This window comes from Alligator mississippiensis, chromosome 15 (assembly GCF_030867095.1).
Source record: "Alligator mississippiensis isolate rAllMis1 chromosome 15, rAllMis1, whole genome shotgun sequence".
Lineage (NCBI taxonomy): Eukaryota > Metazoa > Chordata > Crocodylia > Alligatoridae > Alligator > Alligator mississippiensis.
Window position 1 is genome coordinate 25013757 of NC_081838.1, and position 26581 is coordinate 25040337.

The following is a 26581-nucleotide window of genomic DNA, read 5'->3' on the forward strand; positions in this document are numbered from 1 at the left end:
GGGAATCCACGGCTTTCCCCACATACAGAGATCCAAGAAGTGTCCTCCAGAAGTGGATAAATCCTGGCTTTCTCCATTTACTGAGAGTCACCCCAAAATTCCCCCTTAAAGAGGGAAAAGCCAGGTCGGGGCTCCAGGCACCCAATCCCGCCTGGACATCCATGGGGTTGGCAGGATTGGGACCCTCAGGCCTCCAGAGCACCGCAAGAAGCTCTCCCGCCAACCAGCAAACACGACTGCTGCAATCAAGTGGCACAATTTATTACCAGCATTATCGCCACCATGAATTTTAGGCATTTGTGGTGCAACAAAGGACACGGAGATCTTTGCTTTTGTGCCTCTATAAAGTTTTCTTTTTTTTGGAGGACATGAGGGTGAGGACAGGCGACGTGTGTTTCCACTCATAGAGAGCAGCAGAAGGTGCACTGCATGCTGGGATGGTTCTGTGTTCGATACAATAGGCAGGTGAGTGAAGATGGTGGTTGTTGGCGAATGAGTGAATTGGGGCTGGTTGTTGGCAAGTGAATGAATTGAAGATGGTACAAACATGCCAGGACAGCAAAGTGGGGATCACACTGGAAAGAAAATGGCTGGATATGGAGCCAAGAGGGGTGAGATCAAGGGGAAGACCCTGCAAAGGTATCTGAAATGGGCAAAGGAGGGTATGAAAACATGAAGCAGACACCAGGCCAGAGCAAAGGAACAAAAATAGATAGAAAACACCCCCCGAAATGCACGAGAGAGGATACGACCGTCAAGGAGGAGGGAGAAAGAACGGGACGTTTCAGATCAGAAAAACAAGAACCAGAACGTTACCCAGGGAAACCAGGACTTGGTAGTTCCTCAGCATCTGGTCCTGGTAAAGCTCCTTGTCTTCATCCTCCAGTAGCTCCCACTCCTCCCGCGTGAAGTACACAGAAATGTCCTCAGCGGCCTCTGGGAGCTGCAGCTGCAAGCATTACCCCATCAGTGTCTCCTCCTCCTGACCTTCACAAACCTGAGTCTTCCTCCTCAGTTGATGCAGGTGCTCTGGTAAGGGGCCTGACATGGACATGGATGGAGCACTGCATTTCTCCACTTTAGCTCCCGTCATGCCAGGAGTTGTCATCCAGCAGCTGTTCCCTCCGCGGCTATACACTTGGTCTATAAGGAGAGCACTGCCATCGCGATACCACCAGTGGGGATGGCAGACCAGGTGCTCCGAGTGTCCTCTAGGGTAGCTGTTTTTATGGAAGTGACTTGCAAGGGAGAACATCCTGCCTGAGACACGGGATTCACCCTTCTCGCCCGCGTGTTGGTGGTGTCAGGAGTCTTCCCTTTTTCCCCTTGAAGCTCTGGGAGTATGGGGGGAGCGCCGCAGGCCCCAAATCCCAGATCTACTGCCCTGCACAAAACACAGGGAACCCCCCTGCCAGTGACCTACCTGATCTAGGGTGGCTGTAGCCATCCCTGGTGCATCCGGCTGTGGGGTGGAAACGAAGGGCAGGGGAAGGAGCAGAGTCAGGAAGGGGGAACAAGGGTCCCCAATGGCCTGGGATGGGATGAAGCAGGCAGGACTCAGCCTAAACTCAGCCTGGAAGCAGGGCAGGGGAGAGGGGAAGCAGGGGGCCATTGGTTTTCTGACTCCAGGCACAGAGATGGAGATATTACACCTCACCCAGTGTCTGTTTCCTTTGGGCACAGGTCACACCGGGGGGGGGGGGGGGGTTCGCGATGGTGGGGTCCTGCAGATATCAGCAACTCTGGGAATCTGTCCTCGACCCCAGTGGTGCCAGGACATTGGGATTCACTTCCCAATCCATCAGTGGATCCTGGATTTCCCTCCAGGACTCAGGAGCTCAGACCTAGCACATGGCTGGCTCACGATTCTGCCCTGGGGCTAGAGGGACCCCGCTGGACTGAGGTGCAGAGCCCCTCCATGTTTTCAGGGTAGAGTCACCACATGTCCGGTTCTCCCCGTGTCCCTTTTTTTGGGTCCTCCCAACTCCAGCGCTGCAGCTGCAGCACGGCGGAGGAGGTGCCTGCCCCTCCAGTGGGGGAAGGGGGGTTCTTCGGGGGCAGCAGGGCTGGGGTTGCAGGGAACTGTGGGTAGGGAGTGACAGGCATTGCAGGGCTGGGGGGGGCAGGGGGCTGCGGGTTGGGAGTGAGGGGCACTGGAAAGGCTGAGTGGGGGCTGTGGCTTGTAGTGAGGGGCATTAAAGGGGGCAGGGGACTGTGGGTCAGGAGCGTGGGGCGCAGGCAGGGCCAGGGGACTGCAGGTTGGGAGTGAGGAGTATCAGCAAGAACAGAAGGGCTGGGGGCTGTGGCTTGGGAGTGAGGGGCAGGGCACAGGCATATTACTACCCCCCACAATCATATTACCCCCCCGAACAGGTGTCCTGTTTTGAAACTGGAAATATGGTAACCCTAGTGAGAGGCACCTCAGCTGAGGAGACCCTCACCCTGGGTGCCAGCTGGGGGCCACTGAGGCTGTCTCTTGGGACGCCCCATCTTCAAATGCTCTGTTGAAGCAGCCTTTCGAGGTAGTGCTGGACCCACAGTGGCCGAGACGGGCACTTCCAGTCCCAGCTGATATGGACAGGGTAGCGAGCTCCTCTTGGGGCTCTTCAGGTCTCCCTGATGCTCTGGCGCTTCCCCGCACCTGCTGCTCCATGTTCACACACCGGTACCTTGCTCATGGCTGTGTCCTCTCCCTGCTTTTCATGCACTTCGCCTGGCCCAGGTGTCAGGAATCCCCTCACCCCTGATCTCCCTGGGGATGGTCTCAGCCGCTCCAGGTTTACAGGCCCTTCCTCCGGAGGCTGTGCACAGGACCCCTATAGCTACCAGAAGAGGAAAAGCATCTGCAGGTCTTGCTGAAACACGGATGGATATAGAGATATTGCTCGTACAAAGGCTTTGCTGAAGCATAGGCCTGATCGGTGAGCTGGACTGATGCCTGAACTCCTCGCAGAAGCAAAACCTGGCTACATGGGCCAGAGGACAGGAGTGGGAGAGGCTGCACAAGAGGGAGAAGCCCAGTACCAGGTGAAGCTGGACCAGGAACCCCCAGAGCAGGATGCGGAGCAAGCCCACAGCACAAGTCAGCTCCAGATAGTTAAGATATGGGTGGAACATCACACATAATGTGCTTTGACTGCTGTATAAAAGGAGAAATAGAAACAAAGGGGACTGTGTATTGGCCTGATGGGGCCTGTGTAGCCTTGTGCCGATGCCTTGCCACAGGCCTATTCGAGTTAACACTCAGTCTGTCAGGAGCCTGGGGTCGTTCTTGAAGACAAGACCAGCGTTGGGATCTCTTCACAGTGACTTTCTGCCAACTCTGCAGTCCCCGAGACATTGGGCCCTGCCCCGCATTCAAATTACAGCTGGATAGAAACCAGCAATAAAGCTGTTGCACATTGTCAAGTGCTAACTTTGTAGCTAGTTGGCTCTTTTTATAGCTGGGTGGACATTTTTTATGGCATCCAAAGGTATAGGTGGCCGCTCTCCATTTGCTGCCTGATTGGCCAGTGAGTTGTGTGATAATGACTTGGCACGTGCGGCTGATCTCAATTTATTGCGTGATTTGCCCGTGAATTGTGTGATAGTGACTTGGCACATGTGGACCTGGCTAGACAAAGCCTGGGCTGGGATAATGTAGGTGGGGCTGGTCCTGCTTGGAGCAGGGGGCTGGACTAGATGTGACCTCCTGAGGTCCTTTCCAACCCTCATTTTCTATGATCTTCACAGCCGTGAAGCTGGAGATGAGGCCCAGTGACTGTCTCATGATTGGAGGGGCAACCATGGTCGTCGCTTCCTGCTGGAGACGCAGTGGGGACCCTAACGCTGCTTCAGGATCCTCATGTGGAGGATGAAGGGGGGGACGAACAGGGCCACTTTCTCGGGGGGGGGTCCTAGGAGGGTGCTGGGTGAACAGGCCTCATGCTGAATTGATGCCCAACAAAACACAAAGAGCATGGTTTTTAGATGAAAACTGGAAAGGACAGCCGCTGCCTCTCACCTGCCCGTAGCGAAGGGTCTTGCCTGGGGAAGCCGCCCATGGGGCTTTCATCAGCCGATGAGTCCCAGGTCTCCTCCGCGCTGGGGGAATCTGCAATGGGACAGAGGCCTGGGCTTAACCAGGAATAAAAACCAGCCCAAAGTCACTAGGAAAACCCCAGTGCCCGGACACCCGCACCAGCCCAGTGTAGAGCACAGAGGGCTCCCAGCGGGCATGACCGAGGAGTGACTGGGCCTCTGGCACTGATCAGGACCACCAAACCAGCCCATGTCAGCCTTGGCGGGGCCTGGCACAGCCACAGAGCTTGTGAAAAAGCTGGTTCAAGCAGAGCAAAGTGGTGGCAGCTTTGTCCGAGCCGATACGGGGCCAGGGACAGTGAGAGGACAGGCAGAGAGAGGGGTGCGGCAAGGCGAGCCGGGTGGCTGGGGGTGTCTCTGCAGATGGGGTTTAGAGACATCCCCAGTGGTGAAAACTCAGGGATGAGAGGACCCTCTAAGAGGCCAGGAGCAGCAGCAACCAGCACAGGGAAAACGATGAAAGGCATAAACCAGTTTGGAAACAAAGGGGTGGTGGGATACCGGATTGCTTAGCTACTAGATGGGTAGGCTACTAGACTGCTAGATACTAGATGGGTGGACTACTAGACAGTTGGTTTCTAGACGGCTGAGCTACTAGATGGCTGGGCTATCGGACTGCTGGCTACTAGATCGCTGGGCTACTGGATTATTGGGATATTAGAGAGCTGGCTACTAGACTTCTGGGCGAGTAGATGGCTGGGGTGCTAGAGAGCTGGCTACTAGATAGCTAGGCTAGTAGACTTCTGGGCTACTAGACTGCTGGGCTACTACATGGCTGGGCTACGAGACCGTGGGCTAGTAGATGGCTGGGCTACTAGACAGCTGGGTTACTAGACTGCTGGTTAGATGACTGGGCTACTAAATGCCTGACTACTAGACAGCTGAGATACTACATGGCTGGGCTACTAGACTCTCACCCGGCCCCCTGACATGTTACCTGGCTCCTGACAGGCTGGGGACTCCTCCCTGCGGACATGAAGCAGGTCCTGTTTAGGGATAGGATTAGGATTAGGGTTAGGGATAGGTATTGGGTTAGGGTTAGGGAAGAAGGCTCAGGGCAGCTTGGGCTGCATGGGTAGGAGTGGTGTCAGGACATGGAGCAGTCATCGCTCCCCTCTACTGGCCACCAGGGAGGCCACATTTGGAGTCCTATGTCCAGCTGTAGGGCCCCCACTGCAGAGAGGACGGGAGGGAGTCCAGCAGAGGGCAACGAATGTGGTTTCGGAGACGGATGAGGTGAGGCTGTGGGATGTAGCCGGGTTTGTCTGAACTAAACTACCCTTTGTCAACACCAAACCTCCAAGGATGGAGACTCTACCACCTCTCTGGGCAGCCTGTTCCAGTGCTTCACCACCCTCCCAAGGAGAAAGTTCTTCCTAATTTCTAACCTCAACTTTCCTTGCTGCAGCTTGAGCCCATTGCTCCTTGTTCTGTCATCTGAGAACAGTCCAGCTCCATGCTCTTTGGAGCCACCCTTCAGGGAGGTGACGGTTGCTATTCAATCCCCCCTGGGTCTCCTCTCCTCTAGGCCCCTTCAGCCCCGTGCCCTCATCCTCTCCTCACCCAGAGAAGAAGCAGGTCCGCTGGGAAGGCTTCTCTGTTCTCCTGGGGATTTCAGATTCAGAGAAGTCCCAGGGGTTGGGGGTTACTTTTTTTATAATAGGTGTGTTTTTTATTAAAGAGCTTAAATGATCTGTAGAAACACAGCAGGCTGCGCAGAGAATACCACAAACAAGAGCAAAGAAGTTGCAGGTCCTCCCACACTGAGGGAAGGAAACAAGATAAAATATGGAGGATATTTTATCTAATCTCGTTTCCTTCCCCTCTTGCTTTTCCAGGCCCTCCAAGGCCCACAAAAGGTCTGGTTCAACCCAGCTCTGAAAGTTTCATGGAGACAAGACATTTAAACAGAACCCATCAGAGACCATTTATTCAAATATAAAAAGCAGTCAATGATAAATCTTGAGGGTAGGCTAACTAATATCGGATACGTTTGGTCATGCACCACTTCTAATATTTTAAGATCAAGCCATAATCTAACGCATTGTTTAATTATAGCTTTTTAGACGTCATAGAGTCAGTGAGGTTGGGAAGGGACCTCAGGAGGTCACATCTACTCCAACCCCCTGCTCCGAGCAAGACCAGCTCCAACTAGATCATTCCAGCCAAGGCTTTGTCTAGCTGGATCTTCAAAACCTCAAAGAAGGAGACTCCAGCACTACTCTGGGCAGCCTGTTCCAGTGCTTTATTTACCCTCACAGAGTCATATAATCCTAGAAAATCCAGGTTGGAAGGGACTGCAGGACATCACATCTATTCTGACCCCCTGCTCAAAGCAGGGCCAGCACCAACTACATCATCCCAGCCAAGGCTATATTGAGCCAGGTCTTAAAAAACCCCCAAACCATTGGTGGTGTTCACTAGCCACGCTGGCTGCCCCCTCTGCAAAGATGCACGCTACAGTCACTCAGGCACAAGCTTTAAGCCCTTCTGCTTTACCCCACTTTGCCACTTGTCGTTGGTACGTAGACGTGGAGGCCCAGCTTACACAGCCTTTGTCTGTGATAGCAAAAGTCTCTGGATACAGGGTGCATCTACGTGTCTATTAATACTAAATTTAATGTGCATTACCAAAAGTGTACCTCCATTGTGAGGTACTAGGAAGAGGCACATTAGCCTATTTTAATGCGCCTTAGTGACAGCATGCAGGTTTCTTTGTGATGCTCAAATGCACATTAAAATAGGCTAATGCACATTAAAGTGCATGTGTAGATGCATCCCTAGTGCCCAGGGGCAAAATGGCAAGGTCTTTATCATCACGGATGCATTCATTAAGAAGCCTTGTGCTTCTTAATGAACCTGGATAATAGATGGATAATTATGTGTATGAACAAGTAGGCAGAGTTCATCTTGCATAAAAAGCTCATATCTTATATGCAGCTCTGTCAATGATTAATGTATGTCTGTAACGTCTAAGGAAATAACTCTGTTGTTTTAAGCTGTGGGTGCAGCCAGCTCTGGTGGGCCGGGAATGGAAGGAGAGCTCCATGTGCAGGTACACGGCTCATTTCATATTTTGAGGTCAAATTACTGGAATGGGGTACGGAGCGTAGGACGAGAGTATTAAGGGGCAGCTTTAGGCTGTCTGCTGCTTGTCATAGCCTAGTAATTTCTGCGTAGCCAAATGCTGTTGCCCTGCTTCTGAGCTTCAAGCGAAAATGAGAACGTTGTATATTTGTCTAGTTGGCAGCTGGTCTCAGGCAGAGGCCCCAGGGGTTGGTCCTGGGGCTGGTTTTGTTCAATAGCTTCATAAACGATCTGGAAGAGGGGATGGAGCGCGCCCTCAGCAAGTGCGTGGATAACATGAAGTTGGGGGGTGTAGTAGATACGCTGGAGGGTCAGGCTAGGATTCAAAGAGTGGTGAAGCAGTGGAACAGGCTGCCCAGAGACTCTTCATCTTTGGAGGTTTTCAAGACCCGCCTCAGCAAAGCCTTGGCTGAGATGATGTAGGTGGGGCTGGTCCTGCTTGGAGCAGGGGGTTGGACTAGATGTGACCTCCTGAGGTCCCTTCAGCCCTCGTCTTCCACGATTCGAAAGCAGCGATTCTCAACCAGGGGATCCTGTGATCCTTTAAAGGGTCCAGCGCAAATATTAGCACCGGCAGGTATGCAAACATTTACCCACAATTCAGAAATTTCAGATAGGAATCCAGAGGGTCAAAAACATTCAGTCCTGCTGTGGCCTTTCTGAGGTCTTCGCAATGGAAAAATTGCTCTAGGTTTTTTTTCTGTAATCAGGGAACGAGTGAAACCTAAAGCTGGCATTTTCCGACGGAGGCTGGCATCTAGTCTAGAAGGCCCCAGGATGCCTTCAATCTAAAAAGGCTGAGAACCACTAGTTTAAAGAAACTGCAAAGTGCTGCAAATTGTCCCTACACCAATTAAGCAGCAATACATAGCAGGGGAGTCTTCTTTTCCTCCCAAGAAACTCTAGATAACGTGTCCTCACATTACAAAACCAAACACACCAGAACCGAGTCTCAAAATATTTTTCCCAGTTTTCGCTCCTGATATGTTGCCATTGACTGATGCGTTGTGATCTATAGCAATGTCATCTCTGCCAGATAAAAATGAAAACTGGAGATGAAAAGGCTTCAGACAACATCAGGGACATTGTATTTGTGGAGAAAAAAAATCTGTCTAAGGGCTGGTTCCTACAGCTTACATGTACAAGTGATGTCTCCCTGTTTTTCTTTCTTTTATGTACTCTTTCTTTTCTTTTCTTTTTATACGCTATTTTGAAGAGTTCATTTTTTCTACTTGTTCTAACTAGCCATTTTCACGAGTACCTTTCCATAAGGTGCCTCTCTTCCTCCTCTCCAAAAGCTGACAGAGAATTAGGGCTCTGACTAACGAACCCGAGCCAGGAGGACAGAAACAAAATCAAAATGAAACGAAATCGAAAGCAATGAGGAAACTTTGGCAGAAAACCTGGACTTGGACCTGTAGATCACAAGTTTGAATGCAGGCATTAGTTAATAATCCAGCCTGTGGGCAGCTCAGGGTGGGAAGAAAGCTCACACACCTGGATTTCTGCCCTGAGGCTAGCAGACAACACCCCACAAGTCCTGGCCTGAGCTCAGTCATTCTGTGTCTCTTAGGATAGAAACAGGCGTTGCCCCTGGTTGCCTTTATGCCACCAGTTTTATGGTGACACGACGCCAAGCAAACAGGCGTCCACACCCCCCTGCTGCCACACGTCCACGGCAGAAATTGTGGCTGTGACAAAAGGTGGTATCAAACTGCACTGTTATTTAGTGACAGACATCTGGTTACTTAATGGAGGGAGAGCACGGGCAGCCCAGAGCTGCCCACGCCCTCCAGGTGCCCTGGGGGCTTGAGGGGCCCGATTCTGCACACCCCAGGAATCCTGGGGGAAAGCCAGGGCTTCCCTGCTTCCTCAAAGTGCCCCCAAGGTCCTCGGATGCATCTCAGTAAAGAGGGAAACCCTTTCCCTGCTAACTGAGATGTGTCCCAGAGATTGTAGAGGTGCTTCTTGGAAACTGGGGAAAGCTGGGTAAGCACTTCCAGGGCTCGAGGGGCCCGAACTTGCCCGGGAATCCTGGAGCGTGCAGGATGGGGCGTCTCAGCCCCCCGGAGAATACATCACCCGCTGACTCACCGCTTCAACTGGCAGGACAGGAGGTGACATGCGTTTCTCCCACTGAAGCAGATCGGCTGGTCCTGCTTTGAGCAGGGGGTTGAATGAGATGTGACCTCCTGAGGTCCCTTCAACCCTCATTTTCTCTGATTCTATGACATGTCCCAGCACAGTCGATATCACCTCATTTGGTGACATCTGTTGCTACCCTATGGTGCAAGAAACTCCATCCGCCCTGACACAGCACCTCCGAATGACTCCTTTCTCTTCCTGGGATGTTGGGGGTTGAAGCAGAGCAGGGATATTTAGGCCAAATCGCAAGAGAAACTTCCCGATGGCGAAAGCAGCAAGAGAGTGGAACAAGCTGCTGAGAGAAGTTGCGGTGTCTCCTTCCTTGGAGGGTTTCAGGGTAGGTGGCTGTCTGGGAGAGTTTAGGAATACTGCACCCCACTGCTGGGCATGGGGCTGGACCAGGCGACCCTTGGAGGTCCCTCCATGCCCAACAACTGTACACCTGTAAGCCTGGGCAGCGGGTGCAGATACGACAAGCCAGATGGCCAGGTTGGAGCAGGGCTGGGAACGGCTGAAGAAGGGAAGGGCACTGAGAGGAAGGAGCTGGCTGAATGGTTCGTGGGGAAATAAGCAAGCCAATGTAAGGACCAGGCTGTCAGCGGTCTGGCCTACTGGTTAGACCACTGAGGGGCCTCGACCTGGGTCAGACGATGGGAGCCATATCCAGAGGGAAGTCCAGGGGTAGAGTCCACAACTCAGCCCAGGGCCAGGATCTGGGGATCAGGTGCTGAGAACCCGTCCAAGGGATAACACACAGGGGGAAGTCCAAGAGCAGAGCCAGACCGGGGTCAAGAACCAGGAGACGGATCCATGGGGAAATGCAAAGCTGCAATCCAGAAATAAGCCCAAACCAGGAAGGCCAGAGTACAGGAACCGAACTGGGGAGATTGTCACAGCCGAACTGGGTGAGAAGAGTTGACAGGCTTGCAAAGCCAGGGCCCCAGCTGGTGCACCCCCAGGAGCCAATCAGGATGCTCACTGTGCCTAAACCCGCGCAGAGTTCGTTAGCTGAGGTTTGCTGCAGGTGTAGCTGCTGAGGGACTCAACCCTGGCTGGCTTGAGCGATCTGAGTCCCTGCCAGCCGGGTGTCAACTCCTCTTCACCTGCCGGGGTCCTGCTCCACGGAGGCTCCCTCTCCCGAGGACGAAAACCCCGAAAAGGATCATCTTTCATCTCCCAGGGCCATTTTTTGTCCCTGATGCCACAAGGGTGAATATTTCAATCACAGACTCTCTCTCTTGCAGAAAGACAAGCACCAGGGGACCCCACCCCGGAGTTTGCTGACCCCTGGTGATGTGGCACCTGGCGTGGTTTCCGGTGTGGCTGGGCTGCATCATTGCTTTAGGATCAGGTGAGTTAGAAACCAGTGTCCCTCTCATGACCGAGAGCTGGTGGCCCACAAGTGCCGGTGCCTGACTGCATCGCACCCTCCTTCTCCCAGATCTCGAGCATCAGTTGAAGGTGAATGCCGTGGCTGGGGAAAACGTCACCCTCAGCTGCCGGTTCAAGCTCTCCTCCGACTACCTGCTGACCAAGCTCCAGATCCACTGGCATGTCTTCCGGGACCACGCGGGCTCCGTGGTGCACAGCTACTATGACAGCGCCGACCAGCTGCAGGACCAGGACGTGGAGTTCAGGGGCCGGACGCAGCTCTTCCTCAAGGAGCTCGGCCAGGGGGTGGCCGCCCTGAACCTGAGCAGGGTGCAGCCCTCCGACAGCGGGGACTACAGGTGCATCATTATCAACAGCCAAGACGTGCTCATCGGGAACGTGATTCTCCATGTAAAAGGTAGGCGGGGTGTTGTCTCAAGGGGTTGTTGCTACCTCATGCTCCAGGTGCAATTAGAACTGGGTCATGGATGGCTCGTTCTTGGCACTAAATTGTGGGCGGTTGGTTTTGGTAAAGTTCAGGGCACTTTTCAAGGTCCACCCTTGGGTGAACTTGGCCTGGTGAGGAGCAGCTGGGGGTGGTGCCTAGTTGCCGGGATCCAGAGTCCACGTCAGAGTCCGATGTGGTTTTACCTCAGGCTTGTCTTTTGCCCCTCAGCCCCGTACCACCCTCCTGAGATCAAAATCCTTTCCCACGCCGGTGGGGAGGTGATCCTGCAGTGCATGTCCTCAGGCGGCTACCCCGCAGCACAAATCTGCTGGTACGATGGGAAGGGAAACCAGCTGAACCAGTTAGAGCCTATATTGCTTCAGAGGGACGAAAAGGGGACCTTCCAAGTGCAAAGCCACCTGCCAGCAAGAGGCCACCAGAACAACGTGGTCTGTTGCTTCCTGCTGCACTCAGCCCTAAGCCAGAACCTGAGCGTCTGCGAAACAGTCCCAGGTAAGCGAAGGATGAACAAGTATAGCTTGGGGCAGAGAAAGGCCACCCAATGCCTCACTTGGCTTAGCCAACACTTTGGCTGAGAATTTGGTTCCTGGTTGCTACAAGCCATTGCAGACACAGGAAACCTAAATTTGCCAGTGAACAGCACAATAAATGTAGACCAGCCACATGTACAAAGGAAGCCCGGCCACAAGCACAAAGCGATTACCACACAGTGAACCAGTGAATCACGCAGTGAACGTAGACTGGCCACATGTGCAAAGTAATTATCATTACAATGAACTGGTGAATCACGCAATAAATGTAGACTGGCCACATGTGCAAAGTAAGACCGGCTGCAAGTGGAACTGGTGAATCGGGCAATAAATGTTGACCAGCCACATGTGCAAAGTAAGACTGGTTGCAAGTGCAAAGTAATTATCATACAACGAACTGGGGAATCACGCAATAGATGTAGACTGGGCCACATGTGCAAAGTAAGAACGGCCGCAAGCACAAAGTAATGATGTCACAATGAACTGGTGAATCATGCAATAAATGTAAACCAGCCGCATGTGCAAAGCAAGACTGGCTACAACCACAAAGTAATTATCGCACAATTCACTGGGGAATTGTATAGTAAATGAAGACTGGCCACATGTGCAAAGTAATGATCATAGAAGGACCTGGTGAATCATGCAATAAATATAGACTGGCCTTATGTGCAATGTAAGCTCAGCTGGAAGCACAAAGTAATTTTTACACAATGACCCGATGAATCACACAGTAAACGTAGACAGGCCACATGTGCAAAGTAATGATCATACAATGAACTTGTGAATCACACAATACGTTTAGACTGGCCGTATGTGAAAAGTAATTATCACACCATAAAAATGACTATCCCACCTTAAAAAGAACCAATCAGCTACTAGATTAGTCTTTGAAAATGTGTAACAACTCTACTGCTGGTTTCTATCCAGCTTTCATTCAAATGTGTAGCAAGGCCCTTAGAAACTGGACAGCCCTAGTTTAGGGAAAACAGAGGGATGATAACAGGGAGATTTAGGCTGAAGACAAGGAGGAACTCTACTGGTCGGGCCAGTTGAATGCTGGAACAGATCACTTGAGAGGTTATGGCATCTCCACCACTGGAGGTTTGGAAGAGCAGATCACCCAAACACCTTCTGGGAATTCATTTCCCTCTCTAGGGGGAAAGGGATGGCCTGGCTGTCCTCCCAAGATGCTTTAGAGTCATAGAATCATAGAAAATGAGGGTGAGACGGGACCTCAGGAGGTCACATCTAGTCCAACCCCCTGCTCAAAGCAGGACCAGCCCCAAATACATCATCCCAGCCAGGGCTTAGTCGAGTCAGGACTTTGAAACCTTCAAAGATAGAGATGCCACCACCTCTCTAGGTACCCCCATTCCAGTGCTTCACCATTATCCTAGTGAGAAAGTTTTTCCTTATATCCAACTTCAACTTCCCTTGCTGCAACTTGAGCCCATCGCTCCTTGTTCTGTAATCTGCCCACACTGAGAATCATCCAGCTCCATCCTCTTGGGAACTACTCTACAGGGAGTTGAAGGTTGCTTTCGAGCTCTCGTCTCTGGTTCTGTTGCAGCCTTCCTGAACAAGGCTGAGGCTGGGCACCAGAGCACTGTCAGGAACGTAGCACTGTTTGTCGGGATAACTACAGTGATCGTATTCATGCTCATTCCCATTGGACTATTTTACTGGAAAAGACGACGGCAATCTCTGAGAGGTAAGCTGTAAATAGCAGTCACTGTGGGGATGTGTATGCAACTTTTGTAGATGTTTCCCAGCTAGCTTTATACCCACTAGCTCCGGTGCTGTTGACCATGTGGCCCACAGCTCTCTGGGGTCCAGCAAACTCTGCCTAGGACCCTGGATAAAAGAATTAGCCCTGAGACCGCTCTGACCATTGGGGCACCCTAGATGCTTTAACCATCCTCCTACGTTAGTTGAGTTGCTTTTCATCATTGGTGATTCTTCAGGCAGTGACCTGGTGGTGCCCATCTCCTCTCCAGGTGTGGATGCCATTGGCTTGCAGGGAACTCATCGGCCTTTGGACAGGTCTTGTTTTTAGTCCTGTTGGGTGTCCACATGCCCTCCTCACCCAGGCTAGCCCAGATGGGGGCTCCAGTTTAGTTGCCGACAACCCCACCATGGAACAGGCTGTAGTGATTTCCATGGTACCAGACAGCAGACCAAGAGAGGCCTGGCTTGACAATGGGGTAACCAACACTCATCGCAGAATATGCATCCACAAGAAACCTTCTGTTTGGGTGCCAGGCTCTCATAACGGTCTTCTTTATTTCAGCTTCAAATCAAACCAGTGATGAAGAGAAAGATGAGCTTCTCTCCAGACAGCCAAAAGGTAAGCATGCCCAAGCTGAAGTCCATGTGGTGTTCGTCTCAGTGATGACAAATCAGTTGAGTGGGTCATCCTCAACAAGCTCACGGATGACACCAAGGTGGGGGAGTGGTAAATATGCTGGAGGGTAGGTCTAGGATTCAGAGAGATCTTGACAAATTGGAGGATTAGGCCAAAAGAAATCTCACGAGGTTCAACAAGGAGAAATGCAAAGTCCTGCACTTAGGATGGAAGAATCCCATGCACAGGCTGGGAGCTGACTGGCTGGGCAGCAGATCTGCAGAAAAGGACCTGGGGATCACAGTGGACGAAAGACGAATATGAGCCAGCAGTGTGCCCTTCTTGCCAAGAAGGCTAATGACATCCTGGGCTGCACTGGTAGGAGTGTTGCCAGCAGGTCAAGGGAACTGATTCTTCCCCTCTATGCAGCACTGATGTGGCCACAACTGGAGTCCTGTGTCTAGTTTTGGGCCCCTCAGTACAGAAAGGATGTGGAAAAGTTGGAGAGTCCAGCGGAGGGCAATGAAAATGGTTTAGGGGCACAGGACAGATGAGGAGAGTCTGAGGGAACTGGGCCTATTTAGTCTGCAGATGTGAAGGCTGAGAGGGAATTTGATAGCAGCCATCACCTCCGTGAAAGGTGGCTCTACTGAGCATGGAGCTGGACTGTTCTCACATGACAGAATAAGGAGCAACGGTCTCAAGTTGCAGCAAGGGAGTTAAGGTTGGATATTAGGGAAAACCTTATCACTAGGAGGGTGGTGAAGCACTGGAATGGGTTACCTAGAGAGGTGGTAGAGTCTCCGTCCTTGGCGATTTATAAGGCCCAGCTTCACAGAGCCCTGGCTGGGATGATCTAGTTGGGGATGGTCCTGCTTGGAGCAGGGGTTTGAACTAGATGTGACCTTTTGAGGTCCCTTCAACTCTCATTTTCTAGGAGTCTCCGATTCTACTTGCAAAGTATATATAATGTTCTGTTATCCACCGTCACTTGGATGCCATTGTTCGTCATGGCCTGTAGGTTTATCTGGAGAGAGGGATCTGGAGAGGGAAAGTTCAAACGGGGTCTAACCAAAAGCCACCCGGAAAAAAATAAAAAATAAATCACACAATACATTCCTAAACTGCTGCCTGCTGTAATTTAGTAGTAGGTGAAGAGGGTAAAATGGTTATGAGATGCCCTCTAGTGTCTTTTACTAGTAATAGCACACCAACCAATTACAAGTGTTAAAAGTGTTAAGTGCAAAATAGTAACATCAATTGTTGTGGTACGTTGCCAGAGTCAAATAAACCCGGAGGATATCTTTAGCTGGAAAAAGTCGGTAACATGTACAAGTGCCGTTAGTGTTCAGGACACGTTTAGCTCATGCAAACTGACCACATACTTTGTTCTGAGCCGGGACCACCGGAAAGGGAACTACTTCTGGTTTTCACTTTGGTCCATGAACAGTGTGTGCCCTTGGTGGCTGGGGGGGCATGGCTGCGCTGGCAGGAGTGCGGTGGCGGGAGCCTGGCAACGGTAAGCATGGAGCTCCCACAGACATCGCTGGCACTATCGGTGGCAGGAGAAGCACTGACCAGGGGTCAGCAACCACCTGCAGGCACCGCCGGCAGTGTCAACAGTGGACAGCAGCGATCATGGACCACCAGCAGATGCCACCGGCAGTGTTGGCAGCAGGGTAGCGAGTGGTGACTGCCTGCAGGCACTGCTGACAGGGTCAGTGCTGCCTTTTTGCAGGGGGTGCACTGCCATGCTCAGGGGATGCATGTGCACCAGTATGCACCCCCTACACATTGGCCCTGCTTTGGTCTGCCGACTTTGGTAATATTGTCAATTCTTAAAGCTTCGGGCCCTATTCATAGATTCATAGATGTTAGGGTCGGAAGGGACCTCAATAGATCATCGAGTCCGACCCCCTGCATAAGCAGGAAAGAGCGCTAGGTCTAGATGACCCCAGCTAGATACTCGTCTAACCTCCTCTTGAAGACCCCCAGGGTAGGGGAGAACACCACCTCCCTTGGGAGCTCGTTCCAGACCTTGGCCACTCGAACTGTGAAGAAGTTCTTCCTAATGTCCAGTCTAAATCTGCTCTCTGCTAGCTTGTGGCCATTATTTCTTGTAACCCCCGGGGGCGCCTTGGTGAATAAAACCTCACCAATTCCCTTCTGTGCCCCCGTGATGAACTTATAGGCAGCCACAAGGTCGCCTCTCAACCTTCTCTTGCGGAGGCTGAAAAGGTCCAGGTTCTCTAGTCTCTCCTCGTAGGGCTTGGTCTGCAGGCCCTTAACCATACGAGTGGCCCTTCTCTGGACCCTCTCCAGGTTATCCACATCCCCCTTGAAGTGCGGCGCCCAGAATTGCACGCAGTACTCCAACTGCGGTCTGACCAGCGCCCGATAGAGGGGAAGTATCACCTCCTTGGACCTATTCGTCATGCATCTGCTGATGCACGATAAAGTGCCATTGGCTTTTTTGATGGCTTCGTCACACTGCCGACTCATGTTCATCTTGGAGTCCACTAGGACTCCAAGATCCCTTTCCACTTCCGTGCCACCCAGCAGGTCATTCCCTAGGCTGTAGGTATGCTGGACATTTTTCCTCCCTAGGTGCAGCACTTTGCATTTCTCCTTGTTGAATTGCATTCTGTTGTTTTCTGCCCACTTGTCCAACCTGTCCAGATCTGCTTGCAGCTGTTCCCTGCCCTCCGGCGTGTCCACATCTTCCCATAGCTTTGTGTCATCTGCAAACTTGGACAGAGTACATTTCACTCCCTCGTCCAAGTCACTGATGAAGACATTAAAGAGTATCGGTCCAAGGACCGAGCCCTGCAGGACCCCACTGCCCACACCCTTCCAGGTCGAAACCGACCCATCCACCACGACTCTCTGGGTGCGACCCTCCAGCCAATTCACCACCCACCGGACTGTGTAGTCATCCAAGTCACAGCCTCTTAACTTGTTCACCCTGGAGTCATGGTTGCCAAGAGAAGCCTGAAAGCTCAGGACCCAGGTGTGACCTAAAAGATCAGACATTAGCAGGCTACGAGAATGCCACGTGCATTACCATATCTACTTGAATACCACATGCCTCACTTTTGGAAGGCAGAACGAAGGGAGAAAGGTTTTTCCAGTCTTATCTGCTGCAGCATGGGCTCACCATGGCTGAACGCTGCGACATGGGAGGCCACTCTTCAGCATTACTGGGCATGTCTACACGTTGCAGCATGGCAATGTTGCTACCGCGCCATGCTTTAGGACTTCCCTTTAGGAAGTACCAAAGCACAGCACAGTACAAGTGGGTACTACACTATGTGCACGGCGCATGGGTAAATTTTGCTGTTACATCGCCGTAGTGGTGCACTATACCTGGGGAGCACGCTGCTATGGCAACATAGCCGGTGATCATGTGCAGACACACATGATCCCTATGTTGCCATAGAGAGACATGTAGACGTGCCCACTTATGCTCCCCCTGCAGCTCCAGAGCTAAAGGTTTAACCCTCTCATCACCACTGGTGAATTGCCTGAAGTGACTGCCAATTTGGCAGTCATGGGGAGAGGGTTAAACCTCTGGTTGTGAAGCTGGAGGGCATATGACACCAAGGGGTAGACTCTGTCCTTCCTTGATGTGTCTAGGAGCCAGAAGAGCCCCAGGCAGTGTCTCCATGCCTCCAAACCAGCAAACTAGGATACAGTTTCTTTGCTTAAGACTCAGACCCCAATTTTGGATGGCTAATTCTGGGGGGGTGGGGGAGGTATGTGTGTGGTATTCTAGTGCACATGGTATTTATAAATGCCTTTTTTTTTTTTTTTGAGCCATCACTTCGGCATTACCGCTGCCTTTAGAATCATAGAAAACGAGGGCTGGCAGGGACCTCCAGAGGTCATATCTAGTCCAACCCCCTGCTCAGAGCTACATCATCCCAACTACATCATCCCAAGCAAGGCTTTGTGGAGCAGGGTCTTAAAAACCTCTAAGGATGGAGACCCCAGCACCTCTCTAAGTAACCCACTCCAGTGCTTTACCACCCTCCATGTGATAAAGTTTGTCCTAATATCTCACCTCAACTTCTCTTGCTGCAACTGGAGCCCATTGCTCCTTGTTCTGTCATCTGCCTCCACTGAGAACAGTCCAGCTCCATCCTCTTCAGGTAGCTGAAGGCTGCTATTCAGTCCCCCCTCAGTCTTCTCTTCTGCAGACTCAATCAGCACGTGCCCTCAGCCTCTCTTCATCCGTCCTGTGCCCCAGCCCCCGAACCATTCTTGTTGCCCTCTGCTGAACTCTCTCCAACTTGTCCACATCCTTTCTGCAGGGGGGCTGGAGGCAAAATTGGACACAGGACTCCAGGTGTGGCTTTACCAGTGCAGAACAGAGGGGTATAATTTTTTCTCTCATTCTTCTGGCAACGCTGTTACTAATGCAGCCCAGTATGCCACTAGCCTTCTTGGCAACAAGGGCATGCTGCTGGCTTATATTCAACTTATTGTTCACTGCAATATCTAGGTCCTTTTCTGCAGAGCTGCTGCTTAGCCAGTTGGTCCCCAGCCAGTCCCGCTGCATGGGACTGTTCTGTCCTAAATGCAGGACTTTGCACTTGTCCTTATTGAACCTTGTGAAGAAAACTTACCTGAAGAGATGGGGAGGCGGCAAGACGCAGCGCTGGGAGCCAATCGTGGCAAAAGTGAAATCGCGGTGGCTGGAGCCGCTGCAGAAAAAGATCAAAAGGGAAAAAAATGGCAAAGTCAGGAGGAGGCGGGAGCAGCTCCCGCATCGCCCTGGGCATGTTTTTTCTGGCAGGACCGGAAGTGGAGTCCTCAGCTGGCCTGGACAGGCCAGAGCACTTGGGTGGTCCCAGCAAGGGGACCTGGTGGAGACCCCGGAAAGGGGCTACGACAGGGGCGCAGGACAAGGGAGGGCCCAAAGAGCTAGCTGCAGAGTCGACCAAAAGGGGCAGCAGTAGCGACTGGAGTATAGCTGGACCCAGCAGGGTCAGGATCCAGATGTAACAGACAGACGGCAGGTACCAAACCCGGGGAGAAGGCAACATGCCAGGGGATGGAGCACTGCCGAAGCCGGACGCCGTGTAGGCCCGGAAGGAGGAGGCCACAGGGGACGCTCGGCAAAGAAACATCACTATTAGCCTGCGGCTGAAGACTCCGAGAGACCGAGCGCCAGGAAGGTTCATATCATCTACCTCAATGATGCAGGTAACATCATCGCAGTTGGCAGTAGGTGGGGTGTAGGGGAGGCAGAGCCCCAAGAAGAAGGAACAACGGGAACGACCAAGGGAAGGCACCAGGGGAGGCAGGACCAGACATAGTTTTCCTGATACAACAATTACCACCATCACAGACATGGCAGGCGAGAGCCCTGGGGGACTTACCCGAAGTTGCCCCAATAGTCAGGCCATGCTGCCCTAGGAGCCATGGGGCTCGAGAAGAACCCACACCCGCGGCGTTCAGGGGAAAGGCACGGGAGATTACAAACCTCATGACATTTCTTTTAGCCCAGTCCTCCAATTTGTCAAGGTCTCTTTCAATCCTATCCATATCCTCCCATGTATCTATGACTCCCCCCAGCTTGGTGTCATGCATGAATTTGATGAGGGTGCACTCCATCCCATCTTCTAGATCGTTAATGAAGTTACTGACCAACCCCTGAGGTGCTCCACTTCTTTACGTGTCTCCTGAAATGAGAAAGTGACCTCGGGGGCGCGTTGGGGGGGACCTTAAATAATGCAATGGATATACAGAAAAAGAGTTGGACTACAACAGATGTGTGTTTCTGTTTGCAGTAGAAAGGAAGTCGCTGCAGGAATTCCTAGCAAGTCTGGGAATGGAAAACTTACAAAGCAGAAAGCTCAAGCTGAGAGACCTGCTGGAAGTGAGCCAAGGGAGTTTAAAAGAAGGTCCCACTCGGACGACAGGAGAAATACCATGGCATTTCCTCAGGAAGGTCATGGCTCTGAACGGGACAGCCAGAAGCACTAAGCTAGAACTGCGGGACGACGGCATCAGGGAGGGTGAACAGGAACCCAATATTTTAGTGCTTCCGACAGCCCTGGCCCCCAAGAGGTGCCAGAACCCTTTGGACATCCTGTGTGCGGTCCTGTGCTGCTCAGACCCACTCTTCCAGCAGGAGACCCTGCTCAAGATGTCCATGTGCCAGTTTGCCCTCCCGTTGGTCCTCCCACCGCTGGACACTCCCAGGGCCACATTCATACTCTGGGCCTTGCGAGGCATTGTGAAAAGGTGGAGGCCGCCCGCGCTGAGGGAAAGCCAGGGCTTCCAAGAGGAGAGCCTGGTGCTCGCAGCACTGCCCACCTTCTCCTTTGTGAGGCTGGGGGCATGCAGCCTTTCCAAGTCCAGAGTCCTCAACCAGGTCCTCAGCCCTTCCCAGCAGCAAAACGACTTCTTCATCCACAGGGGCCTGGAGTGTGGGGATGTCCCTCGCCAGATCTCAGAGGGGCTGGTGGAGATCGCCTGGTACTTCCCCGGGGGCAGAGAGACCTCAGAGCCTTTCCAAGAGCCCATCGCCGTGACCAATCTGCGGGGGGACGTCGAATTGCACTGGCTCCAGTTCACTTTCCTCATGGAAGTCTCCGCAGCCGTCTTTGTCTTTGCTGAAAGCATCAGCGAGAGCCAGTATCACCGCTTTTCCTGCCTGGATGACTCAGAGAGAAAACTCTACTTCATCCTCACGCCCTCTCTTAATATACTTGGAAAAGGAGAGGGATCCCTTGATAACCTTGTCCCCATGCAGAAGATCAACCAGTCCCGCCTGCTTGTGAAATATAACACCACCAATGACTCTGACCTTGTGAAAAGCCTGCGGTCCATCCTGAAGCAGCCTCACAAGACAGCGAGCCTGGAGGATATGGCTGGGACAGCTCGTAAACTTGATATCCAGGTAGATGAAGACAGTGAGAAATGCCAGAGGGGGAAGGAGAGAGCAATAGCAATCACAAAGGAAATAACAGATGTTGTGGAGTACAAGAACAGAGCCCTGAAACTGCAAGGGGAGCCCTGGAAGTGCCTGACTGAAGTAGAAAGGGAGCTCTGCCAAATGAAGCAGCAAGGGGAGACCCCGACCGAGAACTATAAATCCCAGCTGAGACAGAATTGCCTGCGCCTGCGGACAGAGCAGCAGAAGTATGGCCTCACAGGTGGGGTGGAGATGTTTAAGGCAACAATAGAAGAGGAAGTGGATGGAAAAGCCCACTACTTCCTGAGGTGGATGACATTTTACTTGGATAGGATTTCCAGGGAGAACCGTTCCAAGCTGCAGGCAAAGCACAAAGAGATGGAGAGAGCTTCTAACCATAGCACAAAGCGGTTCTCCGAACTGGATGAATTCATAGCAGGGAGTTCCCTGGGGGTGGAGCACTTCCTGCGTGAGCTGGGGCAGTTTTATGAGGCAGAGCAGTCCCGGGTGAAGGAAGACCACCTGCCCCAAAGCCACATGAAGTTGGTCCACCTCCCGGGGCTAGTGGCAGACCTGATGCTGCATGGGTTCCCCATGGAGCTGGTGGACGGAGGCGTCTCCAACATCCCGCTGCAGTGGGTGACGGACGTGATGATGGAGCTCCACTCCAAGCTGAGGGGAAAGTCCCGGATGCTGGTGGTCACCGTGCTGGGTGTGCAGAGCACCGGGAAATCCACCCTGCTCAACACCATGTTTGGCCTGCAGTTCCCGGTGAGCAGCGGGCGATGCACTCGAGGGGCCTTCATGTCACTCCTCCAAGTGGCAGAGGACGCTCGGGAGGACCTGCACTGCGACATCATCCTGCTGATTGACACCGAAGGCTTGAAAGCCCCTGAGCTGGCAAAGCTGGAGGACAGCTATCAGCATGATAACGAGCTGGCCACGCTGGTGGTGGGCCTGAGTGACATCACAATCGTTAATACCGCCATGGAGAACGCTACCGAGATGCAGGATGTCCTGCAGATAGCCGTCCATGCCTTCCTCCGGATGAAGGAGATTGGGCTTAAACCGAACTGCCAGTTTGTGCACCAGAACGTCAGCGATGTGTCGGCCCACGAAAAAAACACGATGGACAGGAAACGCTTCCTGGAGCAGCTGAATGACATGACCCGAGCTGCTGCCAGGATGGAGAAACTGAGCCAGGACCTGACATTCTCGGCTGTCCTGAACTACAACCCCGCAGAACACGACTGGTACGTCCCAAGTCTGTGGCATGGGGTCCCACCCATGGCTTCAGTGAATTTGGGATACAGTGAGAGTATGTGTGAGCTAAGAAAACACTTGATTCAATTACTGAAGAACTGGCCATCTAATCAAATCCTGGAAGACATCCCCCAGTTCCTCGAATGGGTGAGAAACCTCTGGAATGGCATCAAACATGAGAACTTCCTTTTCAGCTTCAGGAACAGCCGGGTGGCGGAGGCCTACAACCAGCTGGCCCTGAAGTACTCTGAGTGGGAGTGGCGTTTCCGCAAGGAGATGCACCTCTGGGTCTGCAAGAAGGAAAACAAGATCCAGAACCAGACCCCGCAGGAGCTAGATTTGCAGAGCTTGAAAGAAGAGCTGCAGGCCAAACTTCAGGGTGGAGAGAAGCAAATGCTGGACTGCCTACAGGAGTACTACGAAAGCGGAGTGAAAAACTTGCACTTGATAGAAAAATACAGGGAAGATTTCACCAGGAGCATATTCAGCCTCAAGAAGGAACTTGAAGGTTACTCCACCAGCAAGTATACAGAAGCTATTGAAATACAGAAATGCTGCCACAAGATCAACAACATCCAGGCTGAGTACAGGAAAGTACTTGAAGGGAAAGTGGTCAGCCTGTTGGAAGACTGCAGGAACCGAAGACACCCACTGGACCAAAGAGAAACAGAAAGAGAGTTTGGAAGTATGTGGAAAGAAGCAGTGTCTGATTTAAACCCCATTCACTTGCAGAGAAGCCAGGTGGCCCAGGATCTAGAGCTCCAGCTGAAGAGGGACCTGGATAATCGGGGGAGTGCCGCAAGGCAGAAGCTACAAGATGCAGGAAGCCTTTGTAATTACAGAACCAATCCTCTAGTGATGGCCAAGAAATATTTAGACTCTTCGTATTTCAATGATGTGACCCGCTCACCCCCATGGGACTGGTGGCTCAAGGTCGAGAGGCTGGTTTGCTCTTTAAAAGATGAGTGCAATAGTTATACTGCAGAAAAGGTCCACTCCAAGGCAGACTACGATGAAACCTATGGCCGGGAACTGCTGCATATGATCAACGAGTGGCTTCAGCAGGAGGATGTGTTGAACTATCATGCCAGCATCGATTTCGAAGTGGACCTGAAGTTTCACATTTTGGGTGAAGCTGCTGGCAAGTTTCAGGAGATGCACACAAAGTTCATCCAAGAAAATGACCCTCAACTGCGTCTGGAGATGTTGAAACAGGAATATCTCACCACCTTTAGAAACCTTTACCTGGAGAAGGACACCTGCCAGCAGAGGGCCAAGCGGTTCTGCGAGACCTGCCTCAAACCCGCCCTAGTGGAGCACATCAACAAGCAACTGGGAATAAGAATAATAGACAACATTCCTAGACACGAGAAGACTGATCGATACAGCAGTCGGGCTACCTTTCAGTTCTTTATACTGAAACGGCTGCTGGAAATGATGAACTTCGCTGACTACCTGAAATATATTAATGACTACAATGGTTTCATCAAAGATGAGATCTCGAGGGATATTTTGGAGCGTTACGAAAAAAAAGAAGTTATTGAAGTTCTGGAAGCTGAGATCCTTTCTGCCATCATAAAGAAAGTCAGAGGAGCTCTACAGAAGGCTACAGATGAAGGAGGCAATGCGGTCCCTGACTTCATCACCAACTTCTGCACAGTCTTGGAGAACGATTTAGCTATCCCCAGAGGCAGCGTGGAAATGACCCTCTTTCAAATCACAGCTGGCATTCGGCAGTTTTCAGCTGACGTTCAAGACTCGCTCTTGACGTTGGAGCAGGGCCTGGCCTCGGAGTTCAAGGAGGTGACCCTTGAGCAGAAGCTCTCCAGGCTTCAAGTGAAGCCGGAGGAGGAGCTGTTCAAGAGGGTGTTTGGCTGTGGGCAGCAGTGTCCCTTCTGTGGCGTCCACTGTGAAGCAGAAACCACGGATCACAAACACCACTATGCACATATGCATCGGCCCCAGGGATTGCAGCGCTGTGTGGATCTTTTCACCAGAACACGGGACTACTCCATATGCTCCTCTGCTGTGGAGTCCGCTGCCTCCTTTTCCACCAAAGAGAAAACTGTTCCATTCAGAGATTACCGTCTCTATTTCCCAGACTGGATCATTTCCCCAGATGTGAATGCTGAAGCCTCCAGTTACTGGAAGTTTGTTTCCAAGAAGTTCAACCACGCATTCGCTGAGGAATACAGTACTCACCCAGTTCATCTTCCAGATGACTGGAACAGGATAACCAAGGAGCAGGCTCAGGAGAGCATAGAGAAAGTGTATAGCATAAGTGTATAGTATGTGTTTATGCCCCACGCACTGCATACGACCTTCAGGATTGTCAGGCAGGTGTCCCATCCTGTTGACAAACTTTAAACAGGGAGGACAGGTAATAGATTCAAGCAGACCCTTGGGTCAATCCGACAGACGTGAGAGGTTTATTGATCATTTGACAAGATGAATAGAGAAGCATGATCTGGAGGGACGGGTGTTGCCTGCTATGAAGCAAAGCTAGCCAGGCTCTCTGTCTCTGCCAGCAGAGGGTCCTCCCAATGGTTTGACAAGTGTCACATAGAAGTCCCCAAAATCATCCACAGCCCATGCCTGGTATTTATAGATGGGAGGGTCTGATATTCTAATGAATGATCGGTCCTATTTAAATGCGTTTCCCTGAATCTTTTGGAACTGGAATTAAACTACATTTCTTGGACCCGGAAGGTGTCAATTAGTTGGGGTTTATATCCTTGAGAAAGCAAAGGAGCAATAAGGAAGATTTCTTCTCTCCTTTCCTTCCTATCGTGCAATGAGGTTGCTTTGTTTTCACTGACCATATCTACATGAGATGCTGTCATTTAGCTACTACTGCACAGTCATTTAGTACTTGTATAAAATGACCTGTATAAACCAGCTATGGCAGTCAATGTCTTGTGTAGATGTGGCCACAGACTCCTTTAGACCTTGTGCTGTGTTTGGTTAGGTCTAATTACACGTATGGATGGCTTCCTTTGCTTAGCTGACCGAGCCAGCAGTTGTATCACCAAGGGCTCACTTTACAGGCACTCAGACACCAGCCTTCCAGGGCATTTCTGCAGCTTAGGCCCCTTGAAAATGTGCAGTCCTGGCCATAGCATGTAGCACTGGCTTACAATCCCAAAGACCAGCTTCTAAACCCAAAGCCTTACCCATAACTCCAACTCTAAACCCAGGGCCCTGGCTAGGGGGTGATGGTTGGGGTGGGAAGGGGGAGACTGGCGAACCCCAAGAAGCAAGGGGAAACTCTACTGCCAGCCCTCTCGGGAGGTTGGCAACTGCTGTGTCCCCCCCACCCCCCGTAGCAACCCCTTCTCTGTTATGGGGGGACCCCATTCCCTCTGCTTGGGTGTGGGGTGAGGAGACCCAGCCCAGGCATCTCCATGGGCAGACACTCAACTAGCCTGCCCCAGAAACAGTTTACCAAGGGTCTCACACGTGGTGGGGCTGATCCCAGCCCCTTGGTACACATGGCTTTGTCACCAGGAGCACCTTCGTCCTGCCCCTAGGTTTGTAATGAATTCCCAAAAAGCCTGCAAGTCACTGTAACATCCCCCGCCCCCAAAAAGGTATTCTAGTCTCCTAAAATTTGCTATAACTCCCTGCTAAGTTTGAAAGGGATTCCAAATATTGGGGGGGGGGCAGCCTAGAAAGTCACAAGCAACACTTGTCCCAAAATCTGCTGGATCTGTGGATGAAAGTTAGCTACATTGAATTAAAATACACCCCCCCACCCCCAAGAAAAAAAAACAACGGTATTTGAGTCTCCTAAAATATGCTATAATCTCCACCAAAGTTTGAAAGGGATTCCCAATATTTTTGAGGGGGTCCCTAGAAAATTATGGGCAACATTAGCCCCGACATCTGCTGGATCTGCGAACAAAAACTAGCAACATTGAAACCCACCTCCCAGAGAAACAGCAAAGGATTGTGAAGCCCAATAATGGATGATCATTCTCTAGGAGTATTAGCATTAATCCAGGTGCCGCAGCTAGTATCAGTGAATCATTAATAATGGTGATGGTGAGAACGACGACCCTTTCCAGCCTGCTCTGGGAGCACAGGGATGAATCACAGTCCTCCTGCATGGAGGGCACAGCCAGCTGCGTGGGTGTTGCTGACCATGGAAAGACGTTGCCCCTCCATTCAGCAACTCAGCACCTGGCTAGTACGTGCAGGAGAGGAGGTGCCGGGAGGGGTTGTTATGCTAGATTTCAATTGCGGGTGACTGGAGACAGATCACCAGCGAGACTACTCCAGTCAATATTAGGACACACCAAGAAAAGGCATATTTGGATCATTCCTTAGGTAGATCCAGGGAAGAAACGGGTCTGTTGGCCTGTTCT

The 26581-nt window shown here is 51.7% G+C and overlaps 2 protein-coding genes across 7 annotated transcripts in view; one reads left to right on the plus strand and one right to left on the minus strand.

Moving 5' to 3' along the window:
• LOC102564763 (zinc finger protein 789-like) overlaps positions 1–26581 on the minus strand; it is a 33382-nt gene that overhangs the window by 5340 nt on the left and 1461 nt on the right. For 3 of the 5 annotated variants that reach the window (XR_009457293.1, XR_009457292.1, XR_009457294.1), the window contains exons 1-2: positions 18655–19826; positions 4004–4093 (exon numbers count right to left, since the gene is read on the minus strand). Coding sequence is in view for 2 of the 5 variants with exons in the window: in XM_059718214.1 (XP_059574197.1) it covers positions 2817–2822; positions 4004–4093; positions 18655–19383 (825 nt within the window). In the remaining 3 variants the exon portion in view is untranslated. Of the gene's footprint in view, positions 1–816; positions 950–1695; positions 2823–4003; positions 4094–18654; positions 19827–26581 lie in introns of those variants that run through there. The other 2 variants (XM_059718215.1, XM_059718214.1) reach the window with 2 other exon arrangements.
• Positions 7069–24915, plus strand: LOC102564525 (interferon-induced very large GTPase 1). 2 transcript variants are annotated; one of them, XM_019493814.2, is made up of 7 exons: positions 7069–7135; positions 10557–10663; positions 10754–11101; positions 11360–11644; positions 13253–13393; positions 13973–14029; positions 19822–24915. In XM_019493814.2, the coding sequence occupies exons 2-7, from the start codon at positions 10606–10608 to the stop codon at positions 24501–24503; spliced, it is 5571 nt and encodes a 1856-aa protein (XP_019349359.2). In that variant the 5' UTR covers positions 7069–7135; positions 10557–10605; the 3' UTR covers positions 24504–24915. The 2 variants fall into 2 exon arrangements, with proteins under 2 accessions (XP_019349359.2, XP_019349360.2); XM_019493815.2 differs by having other exon boundaries at positions 19825–24915.

Coding starts and splice junctions, on each gene's coding strand:
- LOC102564525 (XM_019493814.2), top strand. CDS start 10,606: ATGTGGCACCTGGCGTGGTTTCCGGTGTGGCTGGGCTGCATCATTGCT. Junction 11,102..11,359: donor CGTGATTCTCCATGTAAAAG/GTAGGCGGGGTG, acceptor TTTGCCCCTCAG/CCCCGTACCACCCTCCTGAG. Junction 13,394..13,972: donor ACGACGGCAATCTCTGAGAG/GTAAGCTGTAAA, acceptor TCTTTATTTCAG/CTTCAAATCAAACCAGTGAT.